This window comes from Nycticebus coucang, chromosome 11 (genome assembly GCF_027406575.1).
Source record: "Nycticebus coucang isolate mNycCou1 chromosome 11, mNycCou1.pri, whole genome shotgun sequence".
Classification (NCBI taxonomy): Eukaryota; Metazoa; Chordata; class Mammalia; order Primates; family Lorisidae; genus Nycticebus; species Nycticebus coucang.
In genome coordinates this window covers 60,153,914-60,173,515 of record NC_069790.1, presented here as the reverse complement: position 1 = coordinate 60,173,515, position 19,602 = coordinate 60,153,914, and the positions used below count along the sequence as shown (strand labels likewise).

The 19,602-nt window shown below is 42.7% G+C and overlaps 1 protein-coding gene across 1 annotated transcript in view; it reads left to right on the top strand.

Moving 5' to 3' along the window:
• CDK14 (cyclin dependent kinase 14) overlaps positions 1-19,602 on the top strand; it is a 535,950-nt gene that overhangs the window by 371,001 nt on the left and 145,347 nt on the right. The window contains exon 9 of the mRNA XM_053553550.1: positions 18,574-18,637. Coding sequence (XP_053409525.1) covers positions 18,574-18,637 — 64 coding nt within the window. The remainder of the gene's footprint in view (positions 1-18,573; positions 18,638-19,602) is intronic.

Genomic DNA, 19,602 nt, shown 5'->3' with positions numbered 1-19,602 from the left:
GCTGGTTGAACTGGCTGGCGATCTGTACAAGACTGAAACTGGACCCACACCTTTCACCATTAACTAAGATAGACTTTCACTGGATAAAAGATTTAAACTTAAGACATGAAACTATAAAAATACTTGAAGAAAGTGCAGGGAAAAAACTCTTGAAGGAATCGGCCTGGGTGAATATTCTATGAGGAGGCCTCCCCAAGCAATTGAAGCAGTATCAAAAATATATTACCAGGACCTGATCAAACTAAAAAGCTTCTGCACAGCCAAGAACATAGTAAGTAAAGCAAGCAGACAGCCCTCAGAATGGGAGGAAATATTTGCAGGTTATACCTCCGATAAAGGTTTAATAACCAGAATCCACAGAGAACTCAAACATGTTAGCAAGAAAAAAACAAGTGATCCCATCTCAGGGTGGGCAAGGGACTTGAAGAGAAACTTCTCTAAAGAAGGCAGAATGGGAGAAAATATTTTCAGGTTATACCTCTGATAAAGGTTTAATAACCAGAATCCACAGGGAACTCAAATGTATTAGCAAGAAAAGAACAAGTGATCCCATCTCAGGGTGGGCAAGGGACTTGAAGAGAAGCTTCTCTAAAGAAGACAGATGCACCATCTACAAACACATGAAAAAAAGCTTACCATCCTTAATCATCAGAGAAATGCAAATCAAAACTACTTTGAGATATCACCTAACCCCAATAAGAGTAGCCCACATAACAAAATCCCAAAACCAGAGATGCTGGTGTGATTGTGGAGAAAAGGGCACACTTCTACACTGCTGGTGGGAATGAACACTAATACGTTCCTTCTGGAAGAATGTTTGGAGAACACATAGAGATCTAAAGATAGACCTGCCATTCAATCCTATAATTCCTTTACTAGGTTTATACCCAGAAGACCAAAAATCACAACGTAACAAAGACATCTGTACCAGAATGTTTATTGCAGCCCAATTCATAATTGCTAAGTCATGGAAGAAGCCCAAGTGCCCATCAACCCACGAATGGACTAGCAAATTGTGGTACATGTATACCATGGAATATTATGCAGCCTTAAAGAAAGATGGAGACTTTACCTCTTTCATGTTTACATGGATGGAGCTGGAACATATTCTTCTTAGCAAAGTATCTCAGGAATGGAAGAAAAAGTATCCAATGTACTCAGCCCTACTGTGAAGCTAATTTATAGTTTTCACATGAAGGTTATAACCCAACTATAGCACAAGAATATGGGAAAAGGGCCAAGGAAGGGGAAAGGAGGGGGGAGGTTAGGGTGGCGGGAGGGTAATGGGTGGGGCCATACCTACGGTGCATCTTAGAATGGGTACAGGTGAAACTTACTAAATGCAGAATACAAATGCCTACATACAATAACTAAGAAAATGCCATGAAGGCTACGTTGAACAGTTTGATGAGAATATTTCAGATTGTATATCAAACCAGTGCATTGTACCCCTTGATTGCACTAATGTACACAGCTATGATTTAACAATAAAAAAAAAAAAAAAGACATGCTGTTATACCAGAGTGTGTGGCTCTCTCTGTAGTTGCTTTTTGGTTTATTATGAATTAAGCAGCCTTTTATACATCAGCCAGCGGACAAACCACCATATAGAGAATTGTTTCTTTGGGGAAATACATCATAAGACCCAAAAAGCTCTCAAACTGTTGGAACACCACTCCAATCTAGGTGCCAATATTTTAGTTTCTCACAGCAGAATTTTATAATGGGAAAGGGATAGTAAGATTGCTGCCGAGCTTTCAACTTGCCATTATTTTTTTCTTTGTATGATGCAATTTTCTTTCCTGTGTCATGGGCAGAAACCTATAAACAACACAAATACCCATCAATAAGAGAGTGGGTGAATAATATTCCGTTCACATTATGGTCACAGAAGTTTGGATGAATCTTATCAATGTAATGTTAACTGAAAAAAATCACAACTCCCAAAGGTTTGGTTATAACATTGTATCCTATATGCAAAATTTTAAACAATTAAGATTAATGAAGTTATAAAAAGGAGAGGTAGAGAATAAAGAGCATGACTCAGGATGGAGCTCACTTCAGGTGGAAGCAGCCAGGGAGTGCACGGGCCCTGAGCCAGAGAATTAGGTGTGGTTGCTATTCAGGGACCTAGTTCTTGTCTGGGATGGTGAGCTCATGGGTGCTTATTAAGTTAATTAAGGCAAATTCTGTATACTAGGTCCAAAGAAAGACAAAAACATAATAAATACATTCGTCTTCTATTTGGTTTGGGGGTAAGCATTAACATTTGCCAGGGTCAAGTAAGAATGAATCACAATCTTGGTTTTCATAGGAAAAAGCCATATGGGAATGTCACTCCTTGACTTTGAACCCCAACCAAGTGTGTCCAGTCCATCCTGCTGGGAGGAAAGGCATTACTTAGCTGGTGAGGTTGCTTGGCTGGCAACGCAGCTTCAGTCTGTCGCTTTCTGCTGGTCTCCCATCCATAAGCTTCTTTGCAAGTCAACTGAGATGAACTAAGAATCCTATTATTAATCTTTCAGCAGATGCATCTGAGTGATGAGATAAGAATAGGCATCAGAGAAGGGGTCATAAATCCATGTCGTGTCCTGATTCTGTTCTTTTCTTCCAGGAGAACCAAACAGAGCCCCACTCTTTGCAGGCACCATTACTGTCCTATGTCATTGGGTTGGTGCACAACTTCTGAAATAGGTGTAAAACTTCAAACAGTAAAGCAGCTTATGTGAAGTTATTATTCCTACAAGTAGACTTGTTTCCATAGCTTTTTCTGTCTACTTCATATATTTTATATGTATGAAAGTATTCCTTTTGAGTATCTCTTATAAATAATATCTTACAAGTGATAATTTTACTCTGTAGTAGGCTAAATAATGTATGCCCAAAGGTACTAGGTTCTCATACCTGAAACATAGAGTTTTACCTTATTTGAAAAATAGGTCTTTACAGATGGGATTAAGGTAAGGGTCTTGAGACTGGAAAATTTTTGTTGAGTATCGCTAATTGAGTCATCCACCAATGAAAGTGTCCTTATAAGAAAGAGGCAGGAAGAGATTGGACACAAGACAAGGTAGTGTGAAGATAGAGGCAGAAGTTGGGAGTGATGTAGTCACAAGCCAAGGAATGCCGGTAACCACCAGCAGCTGCAAGGGGCAGGAAATAGCTTCTCTTCTGGAGCCTCCAGAAGGAAGGGAGCTCTGCTTGATTCGAGCTCAAGAAAACCAGTTTTAGACTCTGCCTTCAAAACTGTAGGAGTATAAATTTCTCTTATTTGAAGCTACCAACTTTGTGTTGTTAACAGCAGTCACAGGAAACTAATATTCACATTAACATGTTTTTAAAGATAACATAATTTTCTACAACACACTTAAGGATGTCAAAGTTTTATAGTGTTATGACTCAGCTCAATATTTAATCTCAATGCAATCAAATGAATGTTTAAATTAAATGTTTAAAACAGTTCATTTTTGAGAGTGATAGTTATCAGTTATCCTTTTTTGTGTCTCCTGACAATCAGCACAGAAAGATCAGTAAATAATAGAACAACTTTCGCTCAAGATAAAGAAGATGCCAGTGATTAATTTGGGCGTGTGTATATATTGTGTTCGACATACATATGTCAGAATTTTAATTGGCCCCAAGTTTATAGGTGAAGTAAAGAACATTGCTAGAGAACTGGGTATTTTTATTATTAATATCCTTCTAGTTTCCAGAAATGATTGGAAATCTCTTGCCTTAAGAGATACCTAGGCTTTGAGATAGAGGAGCTGGTGTTGGTGGGTGAGCTCTGACTTACAGAATGCTGAGCCAGTTTTCCCTGCAGTCATCAGCATCTGCGGTAGCTCCTGAGATGAGGTGTCCACACCACTGAACTTGAGATTTTCTAAAACCCCTCCTTCCCAAATACTGTTTTAGCAGATAATCTTACATAGGTAGTCTAGATGAAGGTGGACCTGTGGTCATAATGTTCTCTCCTGCCCGTGCATTTTTAGTTGAAAATGCAATGGGAATGAATCTTTTAAAGGGCGGCTTCTTGAATTTCAGTGTGCTTGTAAACCACTCGGGCTTCTTGATGAACTGTAGATTCTGATTTAGCAGTTCAGGAGAGGGACCCACACTTCTCTGGCTAGTTCGTGGACTGCACTTTGAGCAGCAGGGGTCTAGATCCTGCTTCTGCTCCCTGGGCTCCATTTTTCCCTATTTCAAGATGCTGCTTCAGGCAGTCAGGCTGGTTCTGTTGTGTTAGCTTGCCAACATCAGCACCCTCCAGCGTCTGCAGTCTCTACCCTCGGGCTGCTGAACGTGCAGGCACATTTCCAGTGCTTCCCACAGCGCACAGTTGGGGCCTGAATCTGAAGCCTGTCACAATAACATCACTCAGTCTGAAAAGAAGAGCAAGCCTTTGAGATGAGAGTGAAATCAATGAGGGAATCAGGGCTGAGGTAGACAGGAAAAGAAACGATAGAGAAGAGAGAGAGAAACAAATGAAAATTTAGTTGGGGAAGATTTTATTTTAAATGTGCTGCTTTCACTGCACAATTTTCCCATCAAAGCAAGCTAAGAGCATTATTCTTGGATAATTTTAAGTTTAGTTTTTTCATTATCTCTAATGTCTTTAATAGTCAACTTGTTTTGTTGATTCATTCACTACATATCTTTTGTGGTTCTCAAAATTTATGCTGAAAACCTTTTTTTTTTATTGTTGGGGATTCGTTGAGGGTACAATAAGCCAGGTTACACTGATTGCAAGAAATCTTTATACCATCTACCTAATTGAAATGGAGCAGCCTCTGAAAGATTACCTCGTTAGAGCTGGCCAGGCAGCGATCCCAACCATGGCTGACATTAGCATCACCAGAGAAGTTTAGAAAATTCCACATATCTAAACTACACCTGGAACCAGTTAATTCCAAATCTTTGGATGGGTGCTAGTCATGTGTATTTTTTTTTTCTTTTTAAAAATTAGTACTTTTTTTCCATTTAAAATTATTTATTGATGAAAATAATTCATGCAATTCATAGAAAAGCAAACTTCAGTTGATGAGCCAAGAATGAAAACATTTTAGATTTTTTTTTTTCTTTTTTTAATTTTTGATTAACATGAGGGTAGAAATGATTAGGCTACCGGCCTCTGGACAATTCCTGTGTGCAGTGTCGCACCACTAACCCAGACCTTTTCCTTCTACAGACGAATTCAACTCACTTTAAACAAAACTCTAAGAGCTGTTCTTTACTATTGTAGGTTGCTTCCCATCTAAACCTTTGCCATGTTGAAAGATCTGCATAATATTTTGGGAACACCCGCTCCTTCAATCCAGCACCGTCAGCTGAGCCGCTGGTAAAATACTCAAGCAGTTTCCTGAAGCCCGGCAGCTTTTCATTTTCCCAGTCCCGTAGCTCCCCCTGCTGGCCCTTTCCAGGCAGCGCTCACTGCTCCACAGACCCTCACAACAGGTTCTGTAAGATACAACCCAGAAGCAAAGCATTTTAGACAAGTTTTCCTAATCCCACATCCCACCTGTATGCCATCGCCATCCAGAACCTGTGGCCTTCTGGATCTTTGAGACCTTTTGACAGGATCCAGGTTTCACAGAATAAATCCTTTTATTAAAAGGAGTACAGCAGAGAAAGATAAAGCTTTTCTTTTTTCCTCTGGTGCTTACAAAAGAAAAATCTTGAAATCAGAAGGCCGCAGGTTCCCATGAATGGAAGTTTAGGTAAGGCCTAGGGAATGAAAGAAGAGAAGAAAGAACTAGATAGACACACACACACCTATAATATAAATTCCCTCACACATGTTGCTTATTCTGCTGCTAGAAAAATATGCTAATATTAGAATATTAGATTATTAATGATTATGCTGGCTCCTTGTGAAATGATTAGCATTGCTATTACTCTGGACAGAGAATGGGGAGTGGGTGCTTTCCTGCATCCCTTCTGTCCCCTCTTCCTCTAATCACGCCCTTCTCCCACCTGCCTTCCCCCCGTCCACCCCCGTGTTGGAACGGAGCAGCCCTTGTCATTGCTCCCTGTTACCACCTGACTCAGTGCAGCGTAAGTCAGCCTCCCACTCATAATGCAGCACTCCATCTATTCAAAGTGATGGCCCAAACCATTTCTTTCTCATCATGGGTAGACATTCCCAGTCGTCCTAATGGGGCATGGCGTCCACCACCTCCTGGCCTTACTGGGTACCTCCCCTGGAAGACACTCTTGTTTTCGTCCCTCTTCACATGTAGCACCTGGTACTAGCATAGCAATCTGGATATGCTCTGACTAGTACTTGGTGAGATTCAGTGGTTAAATCTGTGTTCATTGTTCATTACTATATAATGGTATTACCAAAACAGAGTGACCCAGTGCACATTTATTATCTCACAACTTTATGGGGGTCCAGATTCTGGTGTGGCTTAGCTGAGTCCTCTGCTTCAGGATCTCACAAGGCCGCAATCAAGGTGTAAGCTGGGGCTGCAGTCCTGTGAGAGGGCTGACTGGAGCTCGTGTGGTTCTTGGCAACATTTGGTCTCTGGCAAGCTGTCAGACTGAGGAGCTCAGGTTCTTGCTGGCTGTTGGCTGAAACTACCTTCCGTTCCCATTCCTTGCCTTGAGGACTTCCCAGCACTCTGCTCCCTCCCTCAAAGCCAGCCAGGGAGCAAGTCTTCTGGCACAATGGCAGTTGACATCTTACACAATTAGACATTTGACCCTTGAACAACATAGGTTTGAACTGCACAGATCCAGTCACACGTGGATCCTATTCCAATAAAAGTTACAACTGAGTGTGCCTGCCTCTCCTGAGTCCCCTCCACCACCTCAGCCTCCCTGGAGACAGAGAGACGAACCCCTCTTCTCCCTCTTCCTCCTCAGTCTACTCTACATGAAGACAATGGGGATGGAAACCTGTCTGATGATTCACTTGCTGTGATTTTCCTAATGGCATTTTGTTTTCTCTAGCTTACTTTATTGTAAGAATATGGCATACAATAATACATATAACACTCAAAATACACATTGACTTTTTATGTTATTGTTAAGACTTCTAGTGAAAAGTATGCCATTAGTAAAGTTTTGGGGATTCAAAAGACAAATGAGGATTTTCGACAGCATGGAGGGAAGATTGGAGCCCCTAATCCCCGCGTTGTTCAAGGGCCAACTATAACCATAGAAGTGACATCTTGTTCTTTATGCTGTTCTGTTGTTTAGAAGCAAGTTGCTCATCCTAGCCACACTCCAGAAGGGTATGAGCACCAGGAGATGAGGATTGGGGGCCACCTTAGACTCAACCCACCCAATCACCTTTGATTTCCAGTGGCTGTTCCCATAGAATTTGTGCTCAGCTAAAAGCCATGGACCTGACTTTAGGCAACTTACTACCTGCCAGGTCTTCCCATCTCGAACAATTAATTAATAGAACTTAAATATATGACTTTATGTTTATTGCTATCAAATTTCCCTGTGGTAGGTTCAGCCTTTTGTTGCTGGCTGATTAAATACTTTTGAATCCTGGCTCAGCCAGTCACATAGGCTTTCAGCTCAGAGCTGGAAAGTGAATTAGGAACTAATTAGATGGAGTGGGCACAGATGTCCAGGCCCAGGGAGCATGTGTATAAATGCCCTCTGGGGGACACGGGGATGGCAACGTCAAGGCACCAAAAGATCAATGTGAGCAAAGCGTGAGAGGGAAGGCAAGAGGTGGTAGTTCATACAAGGGGAGAGCAAGGGGCAGGTCCAAGCCGGTAGCAACTTGAGGACCACGTGTGTAATATCGGGATTGTCCACAAACGGTGGGTGGGAAGCCTTTGAACCCTTGAGACATTTTACTCAGGGCGTGGCACTGATCAGATTTGACTTTGAAAAGATCACTCAGGAAGATGAAGACATTACTTGGAAGAGGGTAGGAAAGGAGGCAAGTAGACTGCTTGGGAGGACACCGGGCCACCTCCTTAGGACATGATGGTACCTACTGTCACATGGGTGTGACAAGAGAGGGAAAAGTAGATGGACAAGAGGTAAAAATAAGACATTGGTTGTGGAAACAGGTTGATACAGTCAGACGGTAGAACTATATATAAAAGTAACAAACCTGAAGAAGATTTTCAAGAGTGTTTTAGGATACTTCATGTAGTTCTTTTTATTTCTTTTCAAATAGCTTTACTGAGACATAATTCACTTACCATACAATTCCCCCATTTAAAGGTTACAATTTAATGGTTTTTAGTGTATTCGGAGTTGTACAACCATCCTCCAAATCAATTTGAGAATATTGTATTACCTGTAAGAGAAATCTTGCACCCATTAGCAGTCACTCCCCATTTCTTCTACGGAGACCTCCTGACCCCAGACCATCACTAATCTACTTTCTGTCTCTATGGATTTGCTTAACCTGGACATTTCATATAAATGGGATCATACAAAGTGTGGTCTTTGTATTTGGCATCTTCCACTGGGCGTAACATTTTATTCATTCACACCGTAGCACATACGTGTATCCGTACTTCGTCCCTTTTTATTGCTGAAAAGCATTTTATGGCACGGCTACATCCCACTTGATGATTGATTGTGTGCTTTCCTGAACAGTGCTACTGGGACATATGGTAATTCTATGTTTAACTCTTTTTTTCATTTTTTTTTTTTTTTTGAGACAGAGTCTCAACTTTGTTGCACCTGGTAGAGTGCTGTGCTGTCATAGCTCACAGCAACCTCAAACTCATGGGCTCAAGCAATCCTCTTGCCTCAGCAAGAAGCAAGGGACTAGAGGTGCCTGCCACAATGCCCAGCTATTAGAAATGGGGTCTTGGCCTTGCTCTTGCTCAAGCTGGTCTTGAATTTATGAGCTCAAGCAATCCCCCTACCTTGACCCCCGAATGCTGGGATCACAGGCATGAGCCACCAGGCCCAGCTTCTATGTTGAACTTTCTGAGGAAATGCCAGAGTGTTTCGCAAAGTGGCTGTACTATTTTTCATTAACATTAGCAATATTCAAGGGTTCCAATTTCTCCACATCTTTTGCAACACTCATTATTTATTATTTATTAGCCATTTTTGTGGCTATTAAGTGTTATCTCACTGTGGTTTTGATTTGCATTTCTCTTATGACTAACAATCTTTCATGTACTTAATTTGTATTTCATCATTGAAGAACTGTGTATCCAGATCCATTGCCCATTTTTATTTTTTTATTATTATTTTTTCTTTTTTTATTGTTAAATCATAGCTGTGTACATTAGTGCAATCGCCTGTACCCATTCTAAGATGCACCATGGATGTGGCCCCACCCATTACCCTCCCTCCACCAAAACCTCCCCCCTCCCTTCCCCTTCCTTGGCCCTTTCCCCATAGACTTGTGCTATAGTTGGGTTATAGTCTTCATGTGAAAGCTATAATTTAGCTTCATAGTAGGGCTGAGTACATTGGATACTTTTTCTTCCATTCATGAGATACTTTGCTAAGAAGAATATGTTCCAGCTCCATCCATGTAAACATGAAAGAGGTAAAGTCTCCATCTTTCTTTAAGGCTGCATAGTATTCCATGGTATACATGTACCACAATTTGCTAGTCCATTCGTGGGTCGATGGGCACTTGGGCTTCTTCCATGACTTAGCAATCCAGAAATGCAAATCAAAACTACTCTGAGATATCACCTAACCCCAGTAAGAGTAGCCCACATAACAAAATCCCCAAACCAGAAATGTTGGCATGGATGTGGAGGAAAGGGCACACTTCTACACTGCTGGTGGGAATGCCCACTAATACGTTCCTTCTGGAAGGATGTTTGGAGAATACTTAGAGACCTAAAAATAGACCTGCCATTCGATCCTATAATTCCTTTACTAGGTTTATACCCAGAAGACCAAAAGTCACAACATAACAAAGACATCTGTACCAGAATGTTTATTGCAGCCCAATTCATTGCCCATTTTTAAACAGTTATTTTTCCTTTTATTATTGAGTTGTAAGAGTTCTGTTATTTATTCTAGATAAAATCCTTTATTAGATGTATGACTGCAGTTTTCACCTGTGCTGTGGGTTGCTTTTCACTTTCTTGATAGTCTCCTTTGATTATATCTGTCTAGTCTTTAAAGCCCTTGGCCCTGCTCTGGCTTCCCAGCTGGTTCAGAGGCTGTGGTGGGAAGTTCCCAGCCATTTGCTCTTTGCTATTAATCTCTGATGGTGGATCCAACAAGTCCCGTACACCAGACCAGAAGAGCAGAAGCCTATGTGTGCTTCTACTTGGTGGTCCCCAATAACATTCCTGCTTTCTCTTCTTCTTCTAGAACTGCAGTTCCTCTGAACTGGCTCTCCTGTTCCACCTCTGAGATTTTTACTGTAGCATCCAGGCACACTGCTAATGACGATATTTTCTTTCAATCAGTGCATCTCACATAATTTTATTTATTTGTTCATTTCACTACAGAAAGTAGAAAACCTTTATAGATTGCCATACATAGAAGGTAAATGTAAAAATAAATGCAATGTTATTAAACTTGGTCTTCTTACCTGCTTAGGATTCCAAACCTGCTTTCTCTTTAGATCATATTAAATAAATGAAGTTAGTGTTTGAAAAGTCTTAAAAATGAACACTAAGCTGATATGAAGTCTGACTATTAAATCCACGAACTTTTCCTAGGAAAAGTGCTACCTAGCTTACTGCTGATATCACTACAGTCACCAGACTGCCAAGGGGAGATTTAGTTGTTTTAGGCTGGGACCTGGCCAGAACTTTTAATACAATAATTCTCAATGGATGTGCTATCTGGGGACATTTTGGGAATTGGGAGTATTCTTGTTTTACTGATTGAAGGGCAATGGCCATGCTGCTGGGCTCCCAACACTGTGTTCATCAGGCCTGCCCGGTGAAGACCTCCTATGAGTGAAACACTTCATTTTAATTATTCCAGCCTACAGTTATTTAATACCTCTGTTCTATTTATACAAATGCAATAACAAGTAGGTACTATAATAAAAATATATGTAAATATGGTTTCAGTTATAAGCATAAAACGTTATTGCTCAGTTTTAATACACGGCACATATTAATATATATTGAATAACAAGGATGATGAGAAATAGGAACTAATCAAGTCAAGTTTCAGAAAATCTCGTCAGTAGCAGCACCACAGTTGAATTACTCTGGCCTTCAAGGTAATTTACTAAGGTTCAAGCATCCAACCGCTTCATCTTACCCGTTACTGCCATCTTGTTTGGGGTTTTGCTATTGCAATGCTTACTTTTTCATGAAACACTTTTGTCTTCCTCATACAATGGCTATAATATCATATTGATTTATTGCAGGTATGTGTAGGTACCTCTTATGATCTATGACTTCCATTTCTGGACAGTAGAATTTACAAGCTGTGTCATAAAAGGTGGCATCTGGCCCTCAGTCCTTGCTTAAGAAGCTCCACGGTGGTTCTCCTGTGCACCAGCTGAGAACCCTGGCCGGGGTCCGTCTCGTCTCTGTGGCCTGTTCACTGACCCCTTCGCTTCTATCCCTCTCCTCCACAGCCGGTGCCATGAGTTTTATGATCTGTCATTCACACTCTTTGTCTGTGGCACTGAAAACTAAAGCCCTTGGCTTATAGCACCTGCCTTGTCGCATGGCGCTGGCTCTTCCTCTTCACCTCCGCGCCGTTCCCTCCCTTGCCAGTCCACCTTGTGCTGGCTGGAGATACAGATCTGGATCTCAGAGAGGAATTTCGGATAGAGAAAAACGCTCAGAACTTTTGGCATATGTATGGTAGTAAAAAGCAAATGCTAAAATGGGAGCCACAAAATACAAAGTATAAAAAAAAAACTACAATTTGTGTAAAGTTCCCAGAAGACAACACTGTCTCGCCTTGAGCTAATTCACCCCGCACACCCCTTGGGCCTCTGCACATGTCCTCCTCCTCCTCCTCCTCCTCTTGACAAAGCCCTAGTCGTGTCCTTTAGACTGTCGCTTCCCTCTGCTCGTGGGCTGCCGTGGCCCTGTTCACGCCCCTCACCCAAGCAGCCCTCCCGTCCACCTTCCTGTCTGACATGCTCGTCTCTCTCCAGACTCAGCAACTCCAAGGCAGACACCGACTTTTGTATCTTTTGTCTTCTGCACCCACGAACGGGCTGGCCTTGTTGTTGGTATGCAGTACATTCGCATTTTTCACATGGATGGGAAAACATATTTGGATTAATGAATGAATAGGTGACATGTACATGACACAGCATTAAAAAGCCACACAGGAGCGGCCAGTGAAAAGCACAGGCCCTTCCACCTGATCCCAGCCACTCAGTCCCCTTTCTAGGGACGACTGTTACTAGCACTTATTTCTTTTCAAGATGCCCTGTGCCTACTCAAGAACTTATCTATAAAATGAGAGAGAAAAGGAATACTTTATGCAAGTATGTAATCAGCATTTTCAAATATTTCCATGCTGAAATTTACTCCCTGTGGTCATTTCCCTCTGACCTTGGCCACCCTTGATTTCCTGCTACTTGTGTCTTCCCCTCACCCCTTAGCATGCTCCATCCTTTCAACCACTGTGTCCTCCCAAGATTTCCTTCTCACGACTGTCTGTGAGACCATTTCCTCTTCACCATCAATGCCCCATCAGTGGCACATCCACTGTGCTGTTTGGGGTCAGTGCAAGCTCCATTGACTTCTGCATTCCCACCCAGTCACAATTCTTCTACTTGGAAAGCTCACAATCAGGGTAAGAATTAGGAAGTTCTGCTTTCCCTCCCAGCTGTTCTAGGAAGTTCATCCCTCTGTGCAGAGTTGCGTATACCTCACAGCTGAATTCTGCGGAGCGACTATATAAGTTTCTTTTAGGACTTCTCACTGAGGAACCAGAAAAAAATATTCTAACGTAAAGCAGGACAGCTATGAAGCAATCATTATTTTAGAGATGTATGTATGGGCTTTCAGAGTTTCAGTTTAAAAATCATCAAAATTATTAGCATATTCCCCGTTCCCTTCTATTTCCCAGCTGAGTCAGTTTAAAATTCTCATCGCTACCATAATAGTGCTCATAAAACTTAAAACCCTGAAGTAAGAACCCAGCACTTTCCACATTGCTTCATTAGGACACACTAGTGTAAGCCAGTTTTATTTGCATCCGGCAGGCTCGAATTCCGCCATGCTGTGTTTCTGTTAGAGACTTCCCCTGGACTTGGGAAGAGCTGTTAGTATCCTTGTTCTACTCAAACTACAGGCATTTCTTCAGGGAAAGCCCATGGACTCATGTTTAGCAGCCCCAAGGCCTATGAAAAAGCAGAGACTACAAAATGAGAGAATTAACGAAACTAGGAATAGCTTAGAAGGATAAGTAAATATTTCTGATAAACTCCAAGCTCTTAAAGCTTAGAATTCACTTTTCTTCTGTTATTTAGAAAGTAGATATTCTCATGGAGAGGGCCTCTTTTTCTCTGCCGTGATGGCCACACCAACCAGGGCATAGGCAAACTCAGAAGAGTAAGTGTGAGGTCATTATCTCATAGTTCATCAGGATCGGAGTGTAGACTTCACTGGTAAGGGGAGCTTGTCCCTTAACACACTTCTGGCAACCATGTTCCCTAACATAGGGAAGTGAAGCCATTGTATAGCTTGTGTTTATTTTGGCGTTTACTTTCTATGACTGTGTATATACTGAGAGGTCCAGATGTTTTACTCTATCCGAAATTCCTCTCTCAAGATCTGAATCTGCATTTCTAGCCGACCTATTTTGAGCTACAAGCATGTCCAACATGTAATACGTCCGGAACTAAACTCATCACCCTCAGACTCCAAACCTGCTTTATCTCTGGCAGTCTTAATTTCAGCCAGTAACTTCTTTTTCCCTACACAAATGGCTTTCAGACAGCAAGATAAACATTTCACAGCATGACTTACTGTGTACACACATACAAACAACAGAACTTGAACAAAAGGCTCACAGGACAATGTGTGTATTTACCGTGTGTGTTGCCCTCTGATACCTTTTCTTGTATTTCAACTTTTAAAAAATGCTGATGTCAATTCTCTAGATGACTTTTACATACAATCCCTCAATGGATCGCGTGACCTGCAGTCAGAGAAAACCTGAAACAGAGATAAAATATAGTCTCCTTGGATTCAATATCTGGCGTCAGTGTTTATTGGGTGTGTAGCTGGCTCCAGGCACATAGTAAGCTCCTGGGATCCAGAGATGAACATCATGTCCTCCACTCTGCAGTCCACAGTTAAGGTGAGACAGATAAGTAATCTAGCAAATACCAGGCAGTAGGTAGGTCCCGTGGTAGAAGTCTGCACAACGCACTTGGACATCACAAAGAAGCAGCACCCAGCTTGGACCAGAGAGTCCAGAAAGTCTTTCAGGAAAAGGTGACCCTCGGACTGAAGCTACTAATAGAGGTGCGGGTGGGAAGTTGAGCTGCCAAATCAGAGGCTGGGCATGGGGGAGGACGAAGCAATGAGGAGAGGCTGCGGTCAAGATGCAGCCCCTGTAGACACTTGATTTCCTGCCTTCAGATCTCTAGGAGCTCTGTGCCCAGCTGCGGACCCAGAGCCTTTTGTCCTCAGTTTGTAATCAGTTAGTCAGCTGCAAAACACCACCTCAGGTCAGTGAAAATGACCTGCTCACGACTGGGCACAATGACCAGTGTGCCCCAGGAGAGACACTTCAGGAGCCTACTGAAACCCTTAATCAATCCAGGACAAGAAAGGGGAAGGGAGGCTTCCAGGAAGGAGAAAGAGAAGGTGGAGGCGGAGGAAGAGGAGCAGGGGAGGGGACGAGGGAGGGAGAAGAGAGGTGCCACCACGCCGCGTGTTTCTGTGTTCAGTGCACCACACCAGAATGTATGGCGTGTATGTCCCCAACCCAGATGAGTAAGAGGAGACTGAGACTGACATAAGTGATGTAAAGTGCCAAAAAAAAAAAAAAACCCAAAACGTGATAACAATTTGAGAAGGTGGGGGCTGCGCAGCATGTGAATTTGGAGAACTGAAAGTGTTTTGACACAAGCCTGTCTTCCACCAGACGCTCTGCTGGCATTCCCTCCCACTAAGCGTCTTCTCCCAGTGGGCTTTCTCCCTGCCTTTCACCTCATTCTCCCGCTCCTCCAGGAGAATGCGGGTTACGCTGAAGGCAGCTCATCACTGCCCGTTTATCTGCCATCTGCCTCACTAGACCAGGAGCACCCCAAAGCAGAGCCCCAGGCTCACGGGTCTCCTGTGAGGAGGCCAGTGAGTGTTTGCTGAATGAGGAGCAGGGCCAGTAGAGGGACGGGGAGATGTGTAAGCCGCGGGCACAGGTTCCAGGCGAGGGACGGGGAGATGTGTAAGCCACGGGCACAGGTTCCAGGTGAGGGACGGGGAGATGTGTAAGCCGTGGGCACAGGTTCCAGGCGAGGGACGGGGAGATGTGTAAGCCACGGGCACAGGTTCCAGGTGAGGGACGGGGAGATGTGTAAGCCACGGGCACAGGTTCCAGGCGAGGGACGGGGAGATGTGTAAGCCACGGGCACAGGTTCCAGGTGAGGGACGGGGAGATGTGTAAGCCGCGGGCACAGGTTCCAGGCAAGGGACGGGGAGATGTGTAAGCCGCGGGCACAGGTTCCAGGCAAGGGACGGGGAGATGTGTAAGCCACGGGCACAGGTTCCAGGTGAGGGACGGGGAGATGTGTAAGCCGCGGGCACAGGTTCCAAGCAAGGGACAGGGAGATGTGTAAGCCGCGGGCACAGGTTCCAGGCAAGGGACGGGGAGATGTGTAAGCCGCGGGCACAGGTGCCAGGCGAGGGGCAGGGAGATGTGTAAGCCGCAGGCACAGGTTCCAGGTAAGGCTGCTTACAAGAATACATAGACGATTTCTCAGTCTATCAGATGGGCAGGGGCCTCAGATTCATAAGCCTGCTTATTCGCAGATGTGGAGACTACATTTTGAATGCTGATCACACACCAGAGGCAATTTTCTCTTTATTTCTGTTTTATTTGCAAAAGATTATTTTTGGCTTTCAGAAAATACTTTTTTCCCCTCTAATTTAAAAGTGTCTTGGTAATGGAGTTTATTAGCCAATTAATACAGCTGAAAATCTGGCATCAGAGAAAACAAACACCCTCTTTCCCAGTGCACAGATAGCCAGTCATTGCTAATCAGACATTTAACCCAAACCCCCTTTCCAAAATGGCTTTCAGAGGAAGCAAAATTACTTTGTCATTCCTTTTCTCCTTTGCCCACCTTACAACCACTTTGCATTTCCTATGTAAATGATCCATGATTGTAGGCAGAATTCAAAGTCTGGGATTGCAAAAGTCTTACATATTTTCCCTTTTCTGGTAATTTTTATTAAATGGCCATAATATTTAATAATCACTTTGAGATAGAACACTGGATATGGGTGAGGATAAGGTCTGTTGTGGAAACAGACAGCTAGGGTAACAATCACACTTTCATTAGGAGCAAGAGAATAGGGTCGGGGTTAGAAGTAGGGCCAGACTCTGCTTGGCTTGTGAGTTCTTAGGCTCCATTTCAGATGTGATGGATTGCCTGTGTTCAAGTCGTGATTTGGAGCTGACATTTCCTCTGTTTAGTTGCTGAAGTTTGGTGCCATTGAACTTCTTTGTCCTTCATGCAAATTTTAGCACGAGAACAAAGTGGAGCATCTCCAGACAGGCTGCGTGTGCTGTCTGCAGACTTGTCTCCTTCTTTTGAAATTATGATTGGAATTATTGAAAAGAAAGGGGAGAATGCCTTGTGCAGAGACTGTTATCATAATCAGTTTTGTCGGAGACAGTGCCTTTGTCTCTTTTGGTGTCTTACGACTCTTCAGCCCTCTTGCCCGCCTCCTCCCCTTCCCCACCCAAAGGTGCCCTAGTTTGTGTAACTCCCTATTAGTGTTAGTAGCAATTAATGCTTGAAAAAAATCAACCGATTATGATGTAAAAGAACTGTACTATCTCATTTGAGGCGCAAGATTAATATTTCAGTGAGGAACATGAATGCATGTATTTAGCCCTGGTTCAGCAGAGTAGCAAGCCGTGTAAGCACCCACCATATCTACGCTGCCCTTGACACCACAGCCCCGTCCCTACTAGAGAATAAACGCGTTCATCCTCAGAGCCCTCTGTTGTCTTACTGCCTGGCAGTGCCTGCTAATCCTCAGAGATAAAGGGAATAAGGTTTCATTTCCTCCCATAAGATCTCCCCTTCCGGGGTGGTGCCTGTGGCTCAGCAGGTAGGGCACCAGCCCCATATACTGAGGGTGGTGGGTTCGAACCAGCCCCGGCTAAACTGCAACAAAAGAATAGCCAGGTGTTGCAGCAAGCACCTGTAGTCCCAGCTACTTGGGAGGCTGAGGCAAGAGAATTGCCAAAGCCCAGGCGTTGGAGGTTGCTGTGAGCTGTGTGATGCCATGGTACTCTACCGAGGGCGATAAAATGAGACTCTGTCTAAAAAAAAAAAAAAAAAACTCTCCTTCCTCCTCCCCCTCCTGTGCCAGCTTTCTCTCTCGCCTTTTCTAGCTTGTTTGACTATCTGTGTTTGTCTAAGGTAGTTTGTATGACAGCATCTGGCACTGACTCCCTTAGACAGGGAGTCACTGTGGGAAAACTGGGTGTCCTAGATTTTCCCCAGTGGCTGGAGCCTCCCTGACCTGGCCTGGTTTTTCTGTGGGTGCTTTGAATAGTACCTGATTCTTACACGGTGCTTCCAGTGTGCCAGGAGTGTTCTCATCACAGATGAGGGAGGTGGTGCTGTGACCCTCCAGTGCACAAATGAGGACATTGGAGCTCAGAGAGGTTATGTGTTGCCCAAGTTTACATGGCTAGCAAGTGGAGGAGCAGGGATTGAACCCAGGAGTCCTTCTTCAGGGTCAGAGAGCTTAGCCCATAAACTCTGATGTTCTCACTCAGGGATTACCATGGTAATTGAGGATAAGAGCCAGGTAGAACTAAAAATTCAGATGGAATGTGCCCAGTTATGTGTGAGATGGAATGCTGCCCTTCAATTCCTTTCACCGCATCAAACATTGCCGTGATAGAAAAGTAGATGGGGAAAGAGGAGGAAGTATGGATAGAAAAAGGGGGAAAGCCCAGGAAGCATTCTGGCAAGAGGAAACCGTGAATCCCGTAATTAAAGATTTGACCTGTAATCTGAGAATTTGAGCATTCTAAACTGTTGGTCTTGCTGCTTTGAAACATTATGCTGCTCAGACAGAGGATGTGGAGAAGAAATGACAGAATTCTCAGAACTGCTAAATGACGAGACATGAGTTACTGGAGTGAAGGACAGGAGCTCAGGAAAGAATCATGAGGGCACAGGCTGGCTGGATGCAGCTGCGTGAAGACGACAGCACGTCGTTTCCTCAGCCTGCTTCTTAAGTTTGGACTTGATAAAATATCGCAGACTCAACTTGTCTCACTACATTCAGCTGCATTTGTTAAAGCACAGAGATTCATCTTGGGTGGCTCTTTAGTTGCGTTTATTTTTACTGCAATAAAATCCCTGGCACACCATAATGGAAAAGAAAGTCCAGAATTTCATAATGTGCAGCATACTTTTTTTTACACTTGAAATTTTTGAGTGCTTTGGAAATAATAAGTCTGTTTCCTGCTTTCTACCAGGTTCTTGGAACGCCAAATGAGGACACGTGGCCTGGAGTTCATTCTTTACCACATTTTAAGCCGGGTATGTTTCATTAATTATAAATGACTAGTGCGTCCTGTATGCGAAGGTGAGTGTATGAATGTGATGTACTACCTTGGAAAATTCTGGTCACTGTTTTCTATTGTGTACTTTATCTATTAATGGAGTTCTTTCGTTTTCACAATTTGTCTGTAAAAATAAAGTTATAATGACATCTCTTGTGAGAGATTTTCAGCATATGTACTTTGATTTGACTGGCCAGACTTGCAGTCACCATGAATTTCATCATCAGTTAGACTAGCATCCATCCCTGTAGAAACAACAAAATTTAAGTTGGGTGCTACAATCCATTTGTGTCACTTCTTGTAAGAATACTAGAAGTATTCAGTTGTAAAAGGGAAGCATCACAGTTTGATTTCTTTTTCAAAATTAGTAATATATAGTCAGTTCATTTTAATTTAAATGTATGAAGTGTTGTCTATGTCCTATTGTACAGGATTCAATATGTTTCCATGTAAAATATTTAAATCTTTAAACTGGAAAGTCTGAGAGAAAATGCAGAACTTTTAAAATAAGTTGTCCCTTTCCCATCACCAGTAGGTGGCAGTCATGAAACTTTCAGTTTTAAAAATTACACTGAATGGGAGAATCTCAAACATGGTCTGTTTAATTTTTATAGGAGGAATAAAAGATTTGGAATTGGAAATTTAATGAAATCAGTGAAATGAGTTATGTAGAGCGATTCTCTTTTTCTTTGTTGTTTTTCTTTTCTCAGTTACAAAGCATGTTTTATAAAATGCAGGCTCATAAAATTACTGAAAAGGATTTTATGGAAGATCTAATAGTCCATTATCTGATGAGGATAAATGAGCTACAAATAATGTCTCTTAGAACAGCCAGATATATTCTTTTTCCTCTCTTCTCCTCTTTAGGGGGACCATCAGGAATAAATTATCAATCGCAAAGAATGACTGAATTGGGAAACTATTTTTATTCTTAATATTTTT